The 18,918-nt window shown below is 42.4% G+C and overlaps 2 protein-coding genes across 19 annotated transcripts in view; both read left to right on the top strand.

Annotated features, from left to right (window-relative positions):
* The window catches only part of epb41l3b (erythrocyte membrane protein band 4.1-like 3b), a 48,130-nt gene extending 41,102 nt beyond the window's left edge, over nucleotides 1–7,028 (top strand). For all 17 annotated transcript variants that reach the window (XM_085140123.1, XM_085140124.1, XM_085140126.1 and 14 more), the window contains 4 exons: nucleotides 157–255; nucleotides 982–1,062; nucleotides 1,409–1,524; nucleotides 5,868–7,028. In XM_085140123.1, the coding sequence (XP_084996249.1) occupies nucleotides 157–255; nucleotides 982–1,062; nucleotides 1,409–1,519 (291 nt within the window). In that variant the 3' untranslated portion in view covers nucleotides 1,520–1,524; nucleotides 5,868–7,028. The remainder of the gene's footprint in view (nucleotides 1–156; nucleotides 256–981; nucleotides 1,063–1,408; nucleotides 1,525–5,867) is intronic.
* A 5,482-nt stretch (nucleotides 7,029–12,510) lies between these two features.
* LOC146497417 (zinc finger and BTB domain-containing protein 14-like) lies at nucleotides 12,511–16,340 on the top strand. 2 transcript variants are annotated; one of them, XM_085140165.1, is made up of 2 exons: nucleotides 12,511–12,715; nucleotides 13,286–16,340. In XM_085140165.1, exons 1-2 carry the CDS (start codon nucleotides 12,526–12,528, stop codon nucleotides 14,479–14,481), a joined length of 1,386 nt encoding a protein of 461 aa, XP_084996291.1. In that variant the 5' UTR covers nucleotides 12,511–12,525; the 3' UTR covers nucleotides 14,482–16,340. The 2 variants fall into 2 exon arrangements, with proteins under 2 accessions (XP_084996291.1, XP_084996290.1); XM_085140164.1 differs by having other exon boundaries at nucleotides 12,515–12,645.
* Nucleotides 16,341–18,918: the final 2,578 nt, after the last annotated feature.

The raw sequence follows: 18,918 nt of genomic DNA, 5'->3' as shown, positions 1-18,918 counted from the left end.
CTGAAACGTAATTGAAAAAGAACTAAACGTGAAGGAGTTTGAGCTTTGAGGTTTCCACTAATCGGTATTTATTTTAATTTAAAGAAGGTAGTACTGCTGCTGTGTTTGGATGGTTTTATGTACAGTGCTCATATAGAGTGTTTTGTGTATCAACAGGTTGAGACTAACGGTGATGCAGACCCCGGAGTGTTGCTGAGTGCTCAGACGATAACCTCAGAGACCACCAGCACCACGACAACCACACACATCACAAAGGTCAGGGCACATCTGTTGTTGCTTTAGACCAGGGGTGTCAAACTCAAATACACAGTGGGCCAAAATTCAAAACTGGAACAAAGTCGCGGGCTAACATTAATATTTATTGGGAAAAAAATCTTCCTCTAGATATAAGAATGAATCTTTTCTTATGGACTCAAACATGTTTTGCTGAAAAACTGAATATGGAACAAGCAAAGCTTAATACTAAACAATATATATATTAGCTGTATAATACCAGTAGGCCAGCTCTAATAGTAATTTGGTATGGCTTCGCGGGCCAAATGTAATTAGGCTGCGGGCCAAATTTGGCCATAATTTGACACCTATGCTTTAGACTCTTCACGCTTGTTGTACATCTGAGCGTCTCTCTTCTTTCTGGCAAGTTTGAAACCTGAATCGCTGAATAAGCCGGGAAAGTGTTCTCATCAAGTGATCGCAAGTGTGTGCCTGCCCAAGGGGATGAAAACAGAAACCTGATGGAGGTTTTTCTGCATATATCCATCCCCTGGTTTTTATTTTCATGAGTTATTACAGTTTTGTTTTTATCAGTGCTTTCATTATTATTATTATTATTATTATCATTAGTATTATCATTAGTATTATCATCAGCTGCTTAAGCTACAAAAAAGGCCAAACAAGTTCAGATACCTAGGTTAAGATTTTCTTATGACGAGCTGACAGATGGGAATATTGCAGTCATTTGATGTGTTTTCTGTTGGTCAGACGGTGAAAGGAGGCATATCGGAGACAAGAATCGAGAAAAGGATCGTTATCACTGGAGACGCAGACATCGACCATGACGAGGTCTTTTAGTCCTTTCATAGTGTTCCTCTGCTTACCCATACTCATTATTTTTTCTCTTTCTGCAAAGCTGATTATTTGATTGTGTGGTAAATTAAAAAGGTCAAGTGCTGAGCGGTGACTTAGTAACCGTCAGGATATTTAGGACAGGAATGGGCTAACGTGACATTTTAAACAAATTAACTCATCATATGGCTTAACAAGTTCTGTTCGTATAAGAAATGTGACTAAAAATGACTTCCCTGTTGGCATACTGACTTACAATCCAACATCCCCGCTCCCTCCCTGCCTTTCTCCGTTCTCTGTCTCCCCCTGGTGATCCCTTTTGGCACTGCACTCCCGTATGTAGGCTCTGGCTCAGGCCATAAAGGAGGCTAAAGAACAGCACCCTGACATGTCAGTGACCAAAGTAGTGGTACATAAAGAGACAGAGATCACGCCAGAGGAGGGGGAGGACTGAACCAGGTAAGACAGCAAGGCCCCAAGTCCCGATCCCGGCGCTGTCCTGTTTAGTCTGGTTTTAATTTGGTTGAACTGGGCTTTGTTTTTCTTGTTTTTTCTTTCAAGCTGGTTTCCTCTCTTAGGCATGCTGCTTTTCCATCAGCACTTCTTCTCACTGGTGCAGATAGCCCTGTTTCTGTGGTACTTACAACTAATGCATCATGCTGCTGTCATTTCATTCCCCTCTGCAGGGAAAAGGACTACAGATGCATGTGTGCACACAGGCCGGATATTACAATCTCAATTCATAATGACAAGGCTTAAAAACATTTACAGCAATGCTGCCGGCAGTCTCATGCAATCTAGTGCAATATGGCTACAACGCTTCCCTCTGCTGGAGAGAAACACAATGAACTTTTATTTAAGATCTACAGTCATGTACTGTGTGTTTAAAGAAGTCTTTACTCCCTTTTTTAAAGATATTTTGTAAGTTTAAATTGCTGTGCTAATATTACAGTTTTCTAAATAAGAAGTGTATTCTTCTCTAAATGTTTATTAGACACACATGTGGAAAAATGTTTGAAATTATGCCTGCATGTTGTGAAACACTGAGTGAAAACATCTTCCATATATTGTTCTGCCTGCATTGTGGTAGCTCACAAAGAGCACAGGCAGGGATGAGCGATTAAATTCCGGCTGAACCGGCTTCCGCTCCGAGGCTGCGACTGCAGACGCGCCCGTATGGACTGAAATCTGATCTTGAGTGCACACAGATGTGCTTTGGTCTATTTTCAACTCTGCTCTTAAATTTGAAATTATATATGTTAGCTGAAGAAATCCTTGTGTACCCAGTTGTACAGGTCACAAAAAAAATTACATTTGGAGAAGTTCATTTTTAGGACTTTTTTTTTAAACTACTGAATATGCATGTGACATAAAATTTCAGATTTAATCTGATTTGAAAGTTGTTCACTAATTGTTATTTTAAAAACTCTATGAAAAGTTTGTGACACAAAGGCGAAAACCGCAATAATTTTGCAGCAGACAGCAGCCTGCTTTTCATGGAAATGAACACCAGAGCCTGGGGTTCATCCCTGAGATGATTCTAGGGCACACTGTGACACACTTCTGCTTTCAGTTGCACTTCTCTGTTTTTGCACGAAGGGAAAAATAGGCCAGCAGTCCTTATGGCGTTTCAACAAACTCTGCAAATACAGCCATTTGTGTTTCAACTTGACCACTGTGGGTATTGTGAGGATTTTCTCATGTGTGGAGCTGTTATAAAGGAACCTTGCATTTCACTGCAGCACAGCATGTCATTCTAGTTGCCTTCTCTCAAGCATTTATAGTCTCTGGAAAGTGCTCGCTGTCAAGTTTTACTCTAGTTCACCTTTTGGCAGTGAAACTTGTTCCTTTATTCTCTGACTGAAATGGTCCCAAGGCGCTGCGTTTGGGATGAGCGAGCGTGCATGTGTGTGCTTGTGTGACTCACCAGATGGGAATGCTTGACTTTGTTTCTGCAGCCTTGCCCTCAGTCCTGTGTTTGCGTGTGTGCTGTCTTATCTGAGTGTGCTTGAACAGCTCTGTTAACATAATAATAAATGTTTGTAGTGTTGTGGGTAGTTGTTGTTTCCCTTGGGTGCTAGATACACACAGAGTGGTGGTGCAACCAGAAAAATTGGAAATCACCATTTTCTTTCTTTTTTGTTTTTCATGTTAGGAACACGTCCACAATGAAGTCAAAATGTAGCTTTTTTTGTTTTAAATTGCGTGAGATAGTTTCCTGTTTATATGCAATTTAATGTGGGTGTGAAGGATTTGATATCAACAGGTGGTGACTCAAGGCCTAGCTGTATACAAATGTTGGCCAATCGTAGCCGTAGGGGGACCAGTAAGGGCGATAAAGTGTGACACAGTCTGACACTGGAAAAGAAGATGAAGGTGAACAAGTTTGACATTGCAAGCCAAAATCCTGGTTTTCCTTGTCCACATGTAAACACAGAACAGAGTTTCTGGGGGGGGGCTAAAATGATGTTTACGTGTGGATGAAAGGCCAAAACACATAGAATAAAGCCATGCTTTCCAAAATTCCCACGTGCATGCAGACAGACCGTTAGCAAAAAAATATACAGCCCAGCCTCATGACAGATTGAAAAAGTGAAATGTGACATGGACACAAATCGCCTGTGACGGTCAACACAACCTGGAAACAAATGTCAGTTGGAAGCATGTTTACTTCCCGCAACAAAAACTGTTATGAGATGCCTCAGACGGGCGTCTTCATCAGGACAATGATGATTTCTTTTTTTCTTTTCTTTGTTTTTGGTGGTTTATGGTAGTTAAAAAACAAATCAGTAGCTGTCAAACTGTGAAGTGCCACAGGTAAAATCAAACATGTTCTTCTTAAGGGAAAATAAACTAGTTTGTTAGTGTTACTATGTGATTTTAATGATTCCTAAATATTCCCTCCCCTTAACCAATAAATCAGTGAGTGAAGATATAAGTAATGATAGCACCTAACTTTTTAAAATAACTTAAAAAGGCAATGTTATAAGGCCTATTTTTTAAGCTATTAGTGATGCGGTTGTTGTTTTTAACTTATTTACCAGCTGTCACTAAAAAATACCTCAACTTTTCTAAAGTCTCCCAACCTAATAAAGTATAAATAACATTAAACATTACCAATAGGTATAAATAGTTCAAATGTTTACCACTTGTGACTGCTATGCAGATGTTCATGATTATTTGGTATTTGGACTTCTTATTGCATTAGCATTTGTTGCATTTATGACATTTTAGAGCCATAATAACTGAAGTTGTTTAGTTATTGTTTATTTATTTCAAGTACCAACAAAGTGGAGCTGGGTTTAAGTGGAGGCAGTTTTAAATACAGTAAATAAAATAATAATTCTTAGTCGGGGGTAGGGATGGGTATTGATAAGATTTTCACGATTCCGATTCCATTTTCGATTCTGTTTAACGATTCGATTCTTTATCGATTCTCTTATTGATTCTTTTTAAAAAAAGGAGAACACTAAGGTCAAATAGCTTAGAACTTTGTTTTATATCTTCTCTTTGAATGAGATAGAAATTTAGGAGTAACATGGCCTTACAAACCCAACAGTGAGATCTTAAGAGATCCACAGCCTACGGCTTTTCAATGGGGTGTCACAGGGTCACCAGGAAAAAAATTGTAACTGTAAAATAATAAAATAAATATTCTTCTGTAGCAATAAAACAAGAATATCCAGTAATGTTCCTGCCTACAATTAAACACATTCACTTACCTAAAATCGGGGCATCTGCTGTGGCAAATGGGTGCAAACCTTTGACCACAAACTTAGTCACTGCTCGGTGACATTCGTCTATCCTGGCCTGAAAGGAGACGCTAACGGTAGACTGCAGCGACAACTGCCAGCATCTGAGCCAGACTCTGTCTGTCTCTCTCATCATGGTCACCTAAATGCAGCGCACAGTAATGGCAGGTTTTGTAATAAGGCAGATCGCGCTAACATAATATGCACTGTTAGTTGATTATTTACCTGCCGCATTAACGGGAGAGGACGTGCAAACATTACCGCTGCTGCTGGGTTGAGATTCACGAGTCCGGAGCGGAATTAAAAACACGACATTCATTTAAGGTTATCGCGTGTTTTGTGAGCAAATGCTTTTGCATATTCGTAGTGTTTCCTCCCTTAAATGAAATATCTACTTTGCAAGTATTGCAAGTTGCCCTGTTGTCATCCTTTCTCGTAAAGTATAACCAAACTTTTGAGCGTTTGAGCCGCTTAGGCGCCGTGTTTCCTGCCAGGTAAATGACGCTCCGCAACGTGGTGACGTCATTCGGGGCGACTGGAATCGATAAGGGAATCGTTTGCAAAAATGGCAAACAATTCCAAGGAATTGAAACAGTGGGAACCGGTTCTCAACAAGAACCGGTTTTCGATACCCATCCCTAGTCGGGGGGGGGGGGGGGGGGGGGAGACTAATGATAAATCATTTGTGTGTATACATCCGTGCTATACATCTGTGCTAGCTACTGTAATTAAAGTTCAGGGAAATTGGGTCTAAAGTGAAGTTGTTGGGTTTTTTTCTAAAAGCTGCTGGTTGGGTAAAAGAGCCACATGATTGAGAGCCCTGGTCTAAACACGTGTAGGAGTTGTTGAATCAGTTGTCAGGATGGTACTTTTGTGGATTTCCTGTTGCCCGACTAGCCTGTGTGTATCTGTCTTGTATATTTGCATTTTTCTAACTTCTCTCTGAGCGTCTGTTTAACTTAACTGCTTTAAGCTGAAGTGAGGCTCATTTTCACTCTTTGTTGTTCAGCTTACAGGATTCACTGACTTATATTTCCTCTCCTCTTACAGGAATAACTCTGAGGGCTTTATTTTTTTTTTTTTTTTGTTTTTTTTTTTTTTTTTAAACCTCTGCACCCTCCCAGAATCCAGCATCCAGAACTCCACATATAACGTCGGGACTCTCAGAAGACTAGAAAGGCCTCCTACTCTCCAAGTGCTGCAGCTCCGCCGCTAGTCACAGCCATCATCTGCAAAACAACTAAATGCATTTTGCATGAGAAGGAAGCAACGTTGCATTATCAAACAAGATTATACAGGAAACCATGTGATTCTCCAAGTGGTTCCTCAATCCATCTGCACGCCAAATCCCTGTGTGCAGCAAGCAAAACCTTTTGCTTTCACTGCCTTATATGACTTTGATGCATTTTTATGATTATTGAGAATAATTATTGTAGCAACGTTTTATTTATGAAATAAAGCCATCACTCCGGAAACTTAAAATCGCTGTAGGCTGTATATGTTAGAGAGCGTACACTATTTAACCTCGCAGTAGAAGTGCCAACGTTATTTACAAGCAAGCATCGCCTCATTCCTTCAAACAGCTCCGTGGTTATCCAGCAGGTATGTCACTACAGAAATCACTACAGCTACGTACTGTACATATCAAAGCTTTCCTAGGAAAATAGCAAATTATCTTTCACAGTTGATTTTTTTTTTTGTTTTTTTTTGTCATGTCTACTTGAATAGCATTTTCCTTTATATCAGTGTTTCATCATTTCTCATTGATTGATTCCCCCACTTCAAGGTTTTTAGAGACTATGTCCTGGCAAAAAAGTCAAGGAATCAAAGGTTTCTGGGCATGAAATGGATTTTATTTGCCTGTGGAGGGTTTGTTTTTTCTCCAGGGTAGATGATCAGCTGCAGCACAAGTCCCAGGTTTGTGTGACTGTGAGGCAAAGGGTTCAGACTGGCGAGCTCTCCCCTGATTTACATTCAAAGCCAAGAGAGATCTATAATCCCCCTCCACTTTCGCCCACCCTGAACACATCAGCTGTGTTGCCCCCCTCTTATCCATTCTAATGTATCCAAAAAAAAAAAGAGTATTATTGATGTACAGCTGTGTTTTCCTCAAAAAGGTGCAACAAAAGTGGCAAGTGCATTTGTTTTGTTTTGTTTTTTTTTAATTTGCTGGTCTCTTCTAAAATAATAAAAACCACCACAGTACTGAAACCTGTGTCAGCACTCATTTATGCCTCTTTAAGTATCAGTTTTTGTCATCTCCAAATATAGTTAAAATAGTGGAAATATGATTGAATAGTTATGCTACTTTTAAATTATGTGTAACTTTGATTTTAATTTGATATTAAATTGTTCAATCTTAAAGTTTCACTTTATGGAAATATGCTGAGTACACGGCAGAAACGGATCGATCTTTAAGCGGTAAAATCAAACTTAAGCAGGGTGAAATTATCTAAAAAATGACATAATAAAAGTTAAATTAATGTTTAAATATGATGATGGGAGGCGGATGAGGCTGTAAGCTGCAGCCCATCTATTATTTATGAAACCAAATGCTCCAAACCCTTAATTGACCTGTTAAAAGGAGAGCCCGCGGGCTAATTAAGACAGGCGGTGTGCAGTCAGAGGTAATTACTATGAATACGCGGAAGCCCCGCCCCTCTGCGTACGTGCGGTTATTTCCCAAGATTTATAGAGAGTAAGAGCGCTCACTCCGTCTCTTATTGTGTGAGTAAATGTGCATTTGTTACTAAAGTGCACCTCAGAGTCGCATGAATGTCACCACAGTGGTTACAAAGAATATTAATTACACACAGGATTAGAAATTTATAAAAAGTGAATGTATTTCCAGGTGGAAGGAAACTTTTGCAACTCTTAAAAATCTACAATAGAAATGTTTTGTTTGTTTGTTTGTTTGTTTGTTTTAAAGAATTGTCACACATGTAGTGACAGTAGAAAACATGTGGCACAATGGTGTATTATGTAAGTGTTTTAGCATTCTAGCCCACTTGAGACCACACTGGGCCCATGAACAAACACTCCTGCTGAACAATATTGGAGTAAACACCCGTGGCTGCTCCATCTTCAGCATCATTTGTCCAGTATATCTACCATCCCTCCTGTCCAAACCATCTCAGCCTGTCCTCTCTAAACCACTCTGCCTCACGTATTCATTTCTTACGGTGGCCCCTAGAGACAAAGCACGTACAAACTCCAAAACACTTGCAAACTCCAAAACACATGCAAACTCCAAAACACTTGCAAACTCCAAAACACATGCAAACTCCAAAACACTTGCAAACTCCAAAACACTTGCAAACTCCAAAACACTTGCAAACCCCAAAGCACATGCAAATTCCAAAACACAACGGAAGTGCTCCAGGACGCTAGGGGCAGTGTTGAGCTCGATTTGCAAAATAAACGGCAAGTTTGTCTGTATGGGACGGTCTAGTCTCTGTCGCGCTTCCCAGGTTGCCTAGCAACCATGATACTAACCGCTGGAAACGTGTCATACAACTTTGTTTGACAGAAAAGAAGGAAAACATATTTTGTTCATTTGTTTGTTTGTTTCTACAAGAGCTTTGTGTGATTTGATAAGTATCTGAGGTTGAGACCACAGGACAGTAAAACATGATTTTTGGGCTGCATTTCTGTACTGAACAGTCATTTAAGATTAGTTAGTAAATAACAATTAGCTAATGTTGTTCATGAGACTAAAGTCATATCACTTTGGTAATGTAAATATAATATGGCCAATATTATAGTTATTATATTAATCATTATTAGCTATTACAGCAGTGAACATGAACTCTGTGTCAAATACTGAGCCACAGTACAGATTCAAGTTGCAGTTATTTATAGGTCTTATCACCTTAAATCTTCACTCAAAGACAAGTATCTTTGACAGTGCATATATAGGTGTATCATATATAAGAGAGAAATGTTGTTCCTTCAGTATGTTGGCATTACTAAATTTGGCTCATTGCTTACATACGTGTGTAAAAAGAAATTATATGAGCTGTGATAACTGTTTCTGATAAAATGAAGAGTAGACTGATATATTGAATATTCCTTTATTGGGTGAGAAAATCAGACCATGTCATAACTGCTTTAAGTCATACAGAATAGATATCAGAGCCTTAAACAGGCTGACTTCTGCTAAATGGGTCAAACTGGGCAGAAAGTATACAAACACATAGCATCATTATAGAATATGATGTAACACTATAGATCAACTTACCTCAGAATATATAAAGCATATAAACAATTACAGCAATATGATGCAACAAACACAGCACTGCTACTAATCCAAAATACTCAAAGCTTCATAGAACTGAAACAAACATTTATTTTTAGGTCCATTCAGCTGCTGATACATACTTTAGGTTTCTGAATATTAAACTTGTTTCTTCCTTTCATAGTGTGTAACTTGAAGGCCCTGAGTACTTTCTCCCACACTGCAAACACTGGAATGATAAAATTATTTGAACATTACCTAATAAGACTGATTCAGGACAGACAATTAGTTATGTTAAACTTTCCTAGCAGTCCTTCACAAACAGGGAACAGTCTGTCTATTCTCTCCATCTGTCAGCTGCTGCTGGCTCTTCCTCCTCCTCTTCCTCACACACTGCTGAGTCCTGGTGGATCATCAGGGGTGCAAAGCCTCACAGATGATGTGCAGCAGTGAGTCCCTCAGTCTGTCCTCACTCTGGACACTTGCAGTTGTCACACATGGAAATCAAATGCGTGATAAGCTGCAGGATTCAAACACAAATGTAACTTATAAATACATGTTCATACTTTTATTACACAATCAGAGAGAAAGAAAAAGAGAGAGAGTGCAGGACAGACAGACAGGTGACAGCCTCAGGTGTATACACTGCTACAAAACAGCACAAAAGAAGGAGGACTGTGTTATTACGAAACAAGAAGAGTTCCCAGATGGTACAGTGGACACGTGTGTGACTCCTGTGATTAAAGCACCTTTCTTTCAGCTTAACGAGTGAACCGTCAGCTCGTTCAAACACACGTTAAAGTCCGTTTGGCTCTACACCACCGAACAGTGGCAGCAATATAACATAGCTAACATTAACAGTGCAGTGAATCCTGCTTGTGCCGTGATATTCAGGACTGCAAACCGAGCAGCATCACTGACTTTCAGCCTGTTGTGTTTGTGGATATATGACTGACTTTAATTATCCATAAAATCATCACATTCTCTGTAAGATTAAAGTCAACTATTGAACGGCGTATATTTTGGAGTAAAGGCTTTAAAACCAAGTTAGTACAAACATCGCTAATGTCACATAACTTTCCCGACATGTGGCCAACAGTAATGTTTTAATGTTCTTCATTATAAAAAACATTTGCGCATAAATAAGTGACATAATATTCAGTACTTACTTCTGAAAGTTTACTCTTCGGCGGCTCCGCTTCAGCCGTTTTTTTCGGCAAAATTATCCACACCACAGGCGAGCTATGAAATCTGGGATATGTTGGGCCATGAAGGCTACAGCGACCCATTCTTAAAATTCAGGGAAATTAAGGACGCATTTGAGGGCCGCATTTCGAGCAGCCTTTGAATTGGGACAGCCTTCGTCGTGTCGCTGTGACGTAATCGGCCTTAAAATGCGGACTTTAAGGCTGCAGACCCCAAATCCGGTCATTGGTACATCCTGGCTTGTGTAGTTACTAGGTAACAAAAGCTCAACACTGCCCCTAGCGTCCTGGAGCACTTCCGTTGTGTTTTGGAATTTGCATGTGCTTTGGGGTTTACAAGTGTTTTGGAGTTTGCAAGTGTTTTGGAGTTTGCATGTGTTTTGGAGTTTGCAAGTGTTTTGGAGTTTGCAAGTGTTTTGGAGTTTGCATGTGTTTTGGAGTTTGCAAGTGTTTTGGAGTTTGCATGTGTTTTGGAGTTTGCAAGTGTTTTGGAGTTTGCAAGTGTTTTGGAGTTTGTACGTGCTTTGTCTCTAGGGGCCACCGTAATTTCTAATCTTGTGAACGCTACTCTTAAATTTCAGCACCTTAATTTCAGCCACCAAAAAACAGAAAATTGTACGTGTGGGGTGGGGGGCAAAGGAGGGGCACATACCTCTTCAGCAAGTATGTGAAAATCCCTATGTAACCGAGTCAACAAAATATCCAGAAAAACACTTCAAATCTATTTATTGTATTATTATCTCTTTTGAGAAAACAAAGAATTTTTTTGTTTAAATGAGACATCCCCAAAAGTTCCCCAAAATAAATACAGAAAAAGAACTTAAATTACTGTACTGGGGTGATGAACATAAAAGTTGTGGTGGGCAGCTGGGGGCTGTTGCTTCCCCGTGCCCCCCTGTAGGTCTCCCCCTGCTAAAAGCTTATCAAAAAGAAAAGCTTGGAGCCCAGATGATACTTTGTGTCTGTCGGTAGGTTTTCGGACATCCAGGTTATGGTAGTCTAAGACTTGGACTGAAAGCGAGTGGACTTCTTTATGTTTCTTGAAGACATTTCACCTTTCATCTAGGGCTGGGCGATATATCGAGTTTTTTAAAAATATCGATATATTTTTATACGAGATATAAGATGTGACAATATCTTTTATATCGATATAGTCTATGTTACGTTATAACTATAGTTGTGGAGCCACAGGTTTGCCTCTCTTTCGTCCACTTTTGTCTTTACGCAACGTTACTCGGCCTCCCTCTCCTTCACTGAACACAACTCCCCTTCCTCCCCCATTGCTTCACCTGCAGGCAGCGACAAGATGGACACGGCAAATCTCCGTTAACGAGTTACAGCGCATCGCCCCGTGCGTGGGGCTGGACGGCGTCAACGTGTTGACGAGCTAACCACGCTAACGCTATATACGGCCTAAAATCCTTTCATTCTCTCAAAAGTTGACAGCGCGCCTTATGTATGAATTCTGGTTGTGCTTGATGACCGCGAACCGATTTTATGTGGTACACGGCGCTCAGCAATCTGTCAAAAATGTTTTAGTACAACTTTGGTAAGCTACGGAGCTGCACCGGCTTGATGGATTGTCGGAGCATTACGGCTAGCATTAATGCTCACGGCATTACGGTGAGCTCTTTGTTATGCACAAAAACAACATAGTTTTCTTTTATTTATGGAGCATTATTATTTAATAAATGCTCATAATTTATTTTTGAGTAGTTTTTTTCATGTACATCTATGCTGTATGTTAATAAGTGCCCGTGTGACATCTGGGACACAGCTTTGACTAAGAACTCTCTTTTTGTTCTTACCTTGTGGCTTTAAAAAAAATATCGAGATATATATCTTATATCGCCATCCAGCTAAAAAGATATCGAGATATGAATTTGGGTCATATCGCCCAGCCCTACTTTCATCCAACAGACTTCTTCAATTCTAAAACCAAATGGTGGAGAGTCCCGGGTATTTAAATCCTAGTGGGAATTGTCCCTTAAGAGGGTGTCTCATTGAGTGTCACTGTGTATCTGCATTTCTTGGGAATTTTGTTCAGTTAATATGAATAAATAAATACTTTTTGTAATCAAATGTTCTTAATTTTGACTTCAAGACGTGAACAGACGGGCTATCTGATGGGTGTTTGCTTGTATTATATTTAAAAATCAATCATATTCAGCACGTCGTCTGATTTCCGGCAGAGTGAGTCACCGCCGCGTGTGTAGACGATCTCGGTAGCGCGCTTCGCTCCGGTGCTGTAGGTGGCAGCAGAACAATGCAGCATTTCCTGTGGAGCCGCACAGTCACAACAAGAGGAGGAAGAGGAAAAACGACAGCTCTGGATCGTCGTCGACTGCCTTGCGTGACAACACAGGGAATCGCGTTCAGGCTTCGGGTAATAACATTTTTTATTTCCTCTTTGTCTGCTCGGGCGGCGCGGAACAGCGCGCGGCGGGTTTTTGGAGGTTTGTCGGTCTGTTCGCCGCCGTCTCCTCCGCTGTTTGTGAACTCAGTTAAAGGCACCAGAAACATGCCAATGGAGGCTTGCTGACCAAAATGGCTGGGCGCAGTGAAATGTGAAATATTCTTGCTAAGGTTATCCTTCCTGCACGCGACGCGACTGTCACGCGAACTCGGCGGCAAAACGCGCTTTTTAAGTGGAGAATAGTGCGCGTGTTTGTTTCTGCTGCCGTTACTTTTTTCTTTTTGCTTCTTATTATTAGCGCTACTGCGGCTATGGGCCCTGCCGTATTTTTTCTTCGGGGTTTCTGCATCGGTTGTTTGGCCACTTGTTTGCTCTCTTGTCTGTCGGGCGCTTATTTATGAACAGGTTCACCTTCGGTTGCAAGTTTCTCCGATACTTTGTTTGTTAGGCGCGCTGCATACGCTACCTGTATATATTTTCCAAAGTGGCATGCAAATAGAGCTCCACCCCTCAGCTGTGCAGGGTGCATGCATGCCCTCGTTCTTTGGTGGGAATCAAAATATTTGACACGTTTGCTGATTTTTGTTTTTTTTCCCTGCCCCCTCTGCAGGTTGCTCCAGTTTGTCCTGCAACATGTCTGATTTACTAAGATATATCGACTATGACCACAAAGCCACCTTTCTGAAGATGCTCAACCAGCAGAGGTTGGAAGGTGAGCACTGTGATGTGGTGGTCGTGGTGGAAAACATAGAGTTCAGGGCTCACCGCTGTGTCTTGGCCGCCTGCAGCAACTATTTCAAAAAGCTCTTTAAGAAACAAAGCGACGAGGACAACTCCATCGTGGAGTTGGACTTCATCCGTTCGGATATCTTCGAGGAGGTGCTTAATTACATGTACACAGCCAGGCTGGCTGTGAGGAAGAAGGACATCAATATGATGATGTCGTCTGGTCAGATCCTGGGCATCAACTTCCTGGATAACTTGTGCACCCAGAAACGGGAGCTGACCAACATGAAAACGCGGGAAAACCAGGCTCCGGGTGACCATGGGATGAGAGCTCAGGATGCCATCCTGAAGGAGCTGGCTATGGAGGAGGTGAGGAAGAACAGCTTCTATGATCAGGGGATGGATAGCATGGGGCCTGGTGGCTCACACGTGTCTCAGCCGCACAACTATAACACCAACATGGGCAAAGAGCCGCACAGCCACACCTGGGGCTCATCGACCTCCAGCGACATGAAGCTGGAGTACCTGCTGTATGGCCACCGCGACCACGGCTCCTGCCAGAGCACGGGAGCAAAACCCATGGACCACAACGCCAAAAAGGAGAGGCTGCTCACCGCCAACCGCCCCTACGGCTGTGAGCACTGCCCCAAAGCCTTCACCACTGCCGCCCACCTCAAGGAGCATCTGAAGATCCACTCCGGTTTCAAGCCACACCGCTGCGTGGTGTGCGGCAAGGCCTTCATCAGGGGGCCCGACCTGAAGAGGCACGAAAGGGTCCACAGCAACGAGAGGCCCTTCGCGTGCCAAATGTGCGAAAAGGCATTCAAGCACAAGTCCCACCTGAAAGACCATGAACGGCAGCACCGGGGCGAGCGGCCCTTCAACTGCGGCTCCTGCGACAAAGCCTTCATCAAAGCGTCGGATCTGAAGCGCCACTGGAACACCATGCACAGCGCCAACCCCCGCAGACAGATGTCGCTGTCTCCCGCCGCCTCCCAGCAAGGCCAGGGAGACGCCACCGACCAGAGAGACTGGAAAATGGAGACCGGGCTGCACTCGCATAACTCTGGGGACTGTTGAGCCTGCAAGCACACGTGCATACACTCACACACAGACACACATACTGACACGCAGACACACTTACATACAAATAAATATGTATACAGACTGACACAACCACAAACCTGTGACAGGCTGCGTGGCCTGACATCACATGAACAGCAATCGGAGTGAGTAACAAGAGATCATAGCATGTTAATAAGACTGTGGGGCTGTATTATTATTCTAAAGAGTTATGTCAAAGCGATGTTTCCTTTCCACCTGTAAAATCATGTAAATGTTTAGTTCACACTCTACATATATTTTTCACAAAGCATTGTTGCTATGTAGACTGAGGGTTCTCATAACATTATTCTCTTTTACTTTAATGGGATATGTAACATTTAAATGTTTGTTTAACCTTTACTGGATTTTATGGAGATGAAACGAGAGAGTGTAATACAGAAAGGGGGAGGGCGGGGAGATATTTCTGCATAACATTTGTTGCATTGAGTATATTCATGTGGATGTTTTTAATGGCTGTGTTTAGTTGTATTGATTGATATTACACTGTAAGAGTAAGAGTCACCATTTTGCATTCAGCGCAGATGATACCAAAGTCTTGGGACTCTTGATGGATCGCCTTTATTGAGGTTGTCCTGCCCAAGCAACCGGCCAACTAGATTTACTGTTATACAGTATAACTGTCATCCAGCTATCAACAGTTAATGATAGATGTCTGTATATACTGTAGCTTAGTTTGTTGCACAATTAGAGTACACAATAATGAATTATGCACATATAACATTGTCCTACTCCAACACTTTGACAATAAACACCATTTGCTGTGTTTTATTGCTTTGTCAAAGGGGTTTTTTGGAAGGTAGAAGTGAGCTGAGCACGCTCCGTGGGATATGTGTCATGCAGAATAACTTTTCCTGTCATATCAAACCATGAAGGTAACGGTGCCACACCCAGATCAGCCGCAGGACACAGATCTGATCTTCTTTTTCTTTAAAGTTGAGCAACATGCAATGATGGAGTTTGGTCTGCTACATGAAGCAAAGAGCTGCCTGAAACAGCAGCAGGCGTGTCCACTCGTCACAGCAGAGAAAGCACAAGTGGCTCCGATCCATTAAGTTTCCCAGTAAGCCTTGATGGCAAACCAGCAAAGAGGCGGGAGCTCCTCAAAGTTGGACCGCAGCCATCGTTAATCCACTTGTGCCTGCCCTCCTGTTAAGCCAAAATGATCTTGGGGAAGCTTTTTGTTTTTATTTATTTTTTAGGTTGGTACTTTTTAAGTGTTTTTCAATAATTTAGTTGTTCAAAAATGTTTCTCTAAAATGGACAACAGACTCACTGAGAGTGGGGAAAAAAACAAAACATGTTGCAGGTAGTTGAAGCTTAAACTTCCTTTCTCCCGCACATGTAGCAGCACCTCGGGGTTTGGTTTATAAGCCTGGCCTATGCAAACAATCACATCTGTTTCCCTGCTCCCACCCGCTTTAACCAGCGCTCAAGTCCGCTGAGCCCTTTGTGTGTTTGTCCAGCTTGTTTCAGCTTTCTTGCATCTCTATACTTTAACACATGCAACGAACCTCGCACTGACCCGAGCATCATGTGAGCGAAAAGCCAATTTGCACACGGCATGAAGCCAGCGAGCGCACCCAACATGGCTGTCCTTTAATCTTGAAGGGGGGGAAAAAAAAGACAAACATAAGTGCAGCTCTCTCATACTCTGCATGCAACACTAGATGGTGCCCTGTTCATAGTGATTGACCTATTGCTGCCCAGCTTGACCTGCTCTCTCTTTGACTGTCTGGAGCTAAAGATATAGGTATCAGTATAAAAGTTATTCGGATGGATGCTGAGCTCACTGGTAGGGAGGAGAAGAGAGGGGGGGGAGCACATATGGTTCCTGTGTGTTGAAAATGTATGCGTTCTCACACCTCAGTTTTTTCCATATATTTACATACATCTGACTCCAGTGGTTGGAGCGAGGCCAGTTGCAGCATCGGGGCCTTACAGTCTCCTTTCTGTTTGCAGTGACGGGCAGATGGAGAAGCTCTGTGCTCATTTATGACAGTTTGACCACACAGTTTAAGGAAGAGGAGAACATCATCAGCGCTGATCCTGTTTGATGCCTGTATCTCACATTGATCTATTTTAAGCTGTCAACAGATTTGATCGCCTGTAGTTTGGGGTGAAGCCGTTTTTGTGGGGAAACTGACGTCAGTGTCTAATGGAAAAGGCGAGCCTTGCCTCACTGATGTCAGTAGATGCCCGAGATCTGTTTTCTGCATTTCCTGGCCCTGCTGGACTGTACTGTGTGTGTGTGTGTGTGTATGTGGGGTTGTGGGAGTGTGCATTAAAGCCAGTGACTGATGCAGGATATGGGTTTGTATCACATTGTTAGGCTGAACGAGGCTGGGTGTGTGCGTCTTTGTGTCGTGACTGCCTGCACGTCAGTATCTGTGAAGGAGGTTGAAATGTAATGTGTATGTGAATTGGTGTGTGTGTGTTTGTGCACGCCTAGGGATTGGTGTGATGAGAGCTTTTTGTGTGCTTTTTAAAGTAGCGCATTTATATGTGCGTGCACGCACGTACACGTGTGCATGCATGTGTGATGACTGAGCGAGGAGGGGCTGGTGGATAGCGTGTGTGTGTGTTCGCTTGCATTGAGTGTTTTTGTGCGCTACATGCATCTATAATGAGCTCTCTGTGTGCAAACACACATTCTTGTGTGAGTGACAGGCAACGAGTAAATGTGTATTCATGCGTGCGTGCGCACCCATTCGTGCCTGTATTAGGATTATGCATTTGTGTGTCAGTGCTTATATGTTCTTCCGTATGCATGAGCTTGCCTGCGCGTGCGTGCAGAAGCACACATCAACACTATTTAGGGAATTCTTGCTTCAGCAGTATGAATTCCATAATGCTCCGCGTCACATGAATGAATATATGTATTTGAATGTGGCATACATTAGTAGTGTGGGGGGCTGTGCGTTCAGATTCATGTCTGCAGAAGTTTATGCGGCTTTCTCTGCGTGCATACTCTCTCTTCAGCTTTGGTTTATGTGTGTGTGTGTTTGTGTGTGGGGGCGCGAGTGCATGTGTACAACAGTGTGTGTTGGCATGTATGTGTATATGTGTACAATGAACACCCGGTTTCCATTACCCAGGCCGGCGTGGTTCCCTCAGCCAGACCACAAACCTCCTGTCTCCACTGTGGCTCCACCCAGCGCTGCCACAGGCTTCCCAGAAAAGAACAGTGTCTAATTAAAAAACTTTAATTACATTCATCTCATCTCTCTCGCACTCACATACACACACGCTTGGGGAGAATAATATAACTGTATATAAACAATTCCTTGTGATAGATGAGAATGAAAGGCCAAGCCAGCAGGTTTTTTTTGTTTTGTTTTGGGTTTTTTTGTTTTATTTCCTCCCAGGCGGAGAACGGCTTTTAATCAGAGTTGCTGACATTCACGAGCCATATAGTCTCCTACGATGTTGTCCTCCACTTGAGCGCCATCTGGAATTTCTTCAGCTCTAAAGGGACTTTTTTTGATCGTGCTGTGTCGCTCTGTCCTCTGCTGTCTTTTCACGAGTAGTTTTATGCTCCCGATATGATCTCTGAGGCATCTTAAATGTTGAAGAAGAAAAGTATAAATCACTGAACAACTGTGCATCTCCAGTTTATGTACTGTATAAACACACTCGGGCTATTAAACTGATTTGTGGGATAGCACTTAGAGTGACACGACTGTAAAATAACGCTCGGTTAACGGCTCGTCTTCAGAGTGAATGTCACATTAATGCAAGGAGGATCTCTGAGGAATTTTCCTGGGGCGGTTCACTCATCACCTTGAACGCATGGGCCTCCCTATTCGAACCTGCTTCCCCTCCCGTTCCCATCAGACTGCATAGATGTAGGTTTATTAACTGTGACCCTGTGTGTCCACAGACAATGTATGTCTTTGTTGATCAGGATGGCGAGAGTCGGACCAGTTGAGGTAGGTTATCAGGCCATCTTCAGAGGACTGAGAGAGTCGGCTGGATCGCGGCAATCTGCCTGCGGGACTCATTGTTCAGGCCCAGACCAGATGTTCCAGCTGAGAGATTACCATCATATCACTCCTCAGTGAGGAGTCCAGCCGCACTCTCCACGTCCTACGTAACTGTCTCCCCTTCCTCTCTCATCCCTTATCTTTTCCACCTGCTCTGTTTTCTCTACATCCACAACATTTGCTCCCTTCTTACTTATCTCCGTCCTACTCTTTCCCTTCTTTTCTCCTGTTTCTGCTCCTCCCTTACTCCCTGCTTCCATAGTGTATCCTCTCCTTCCTATTTCCTCATCTCCCCTTCCTTACATCATCCTTTTCTTTATTCTTCACTTCTTCCTCCTCCTCTTTCAACTCCTGATGCACCTGTTTTCCCTCCATCTTTTTCTTTTAATCAGTTTTTCTTTCCTCCTTA

The sequence above is a fragment of the Neolamprologus multifasciatus genome, chromosome 18 (genome assembly GCF_963576455.1).
Source record: "Neolamprologus multifasciatus chromosome 18, fNeoMul1.2, whole genome shotgun sequence".
NCBI classification, from domain to species: Eukaryota; Metazoa; Chordata; class Actinopteri; order Cichliformes; family Cichlidae; genus Neolamprologus; species Neolamprologus multifasciatus.
The sequence above is the reverse complement of the archived record's forward strand: the minus strand, read 5'-3'. Positions and strand labels throughout refer to the sequence as shown.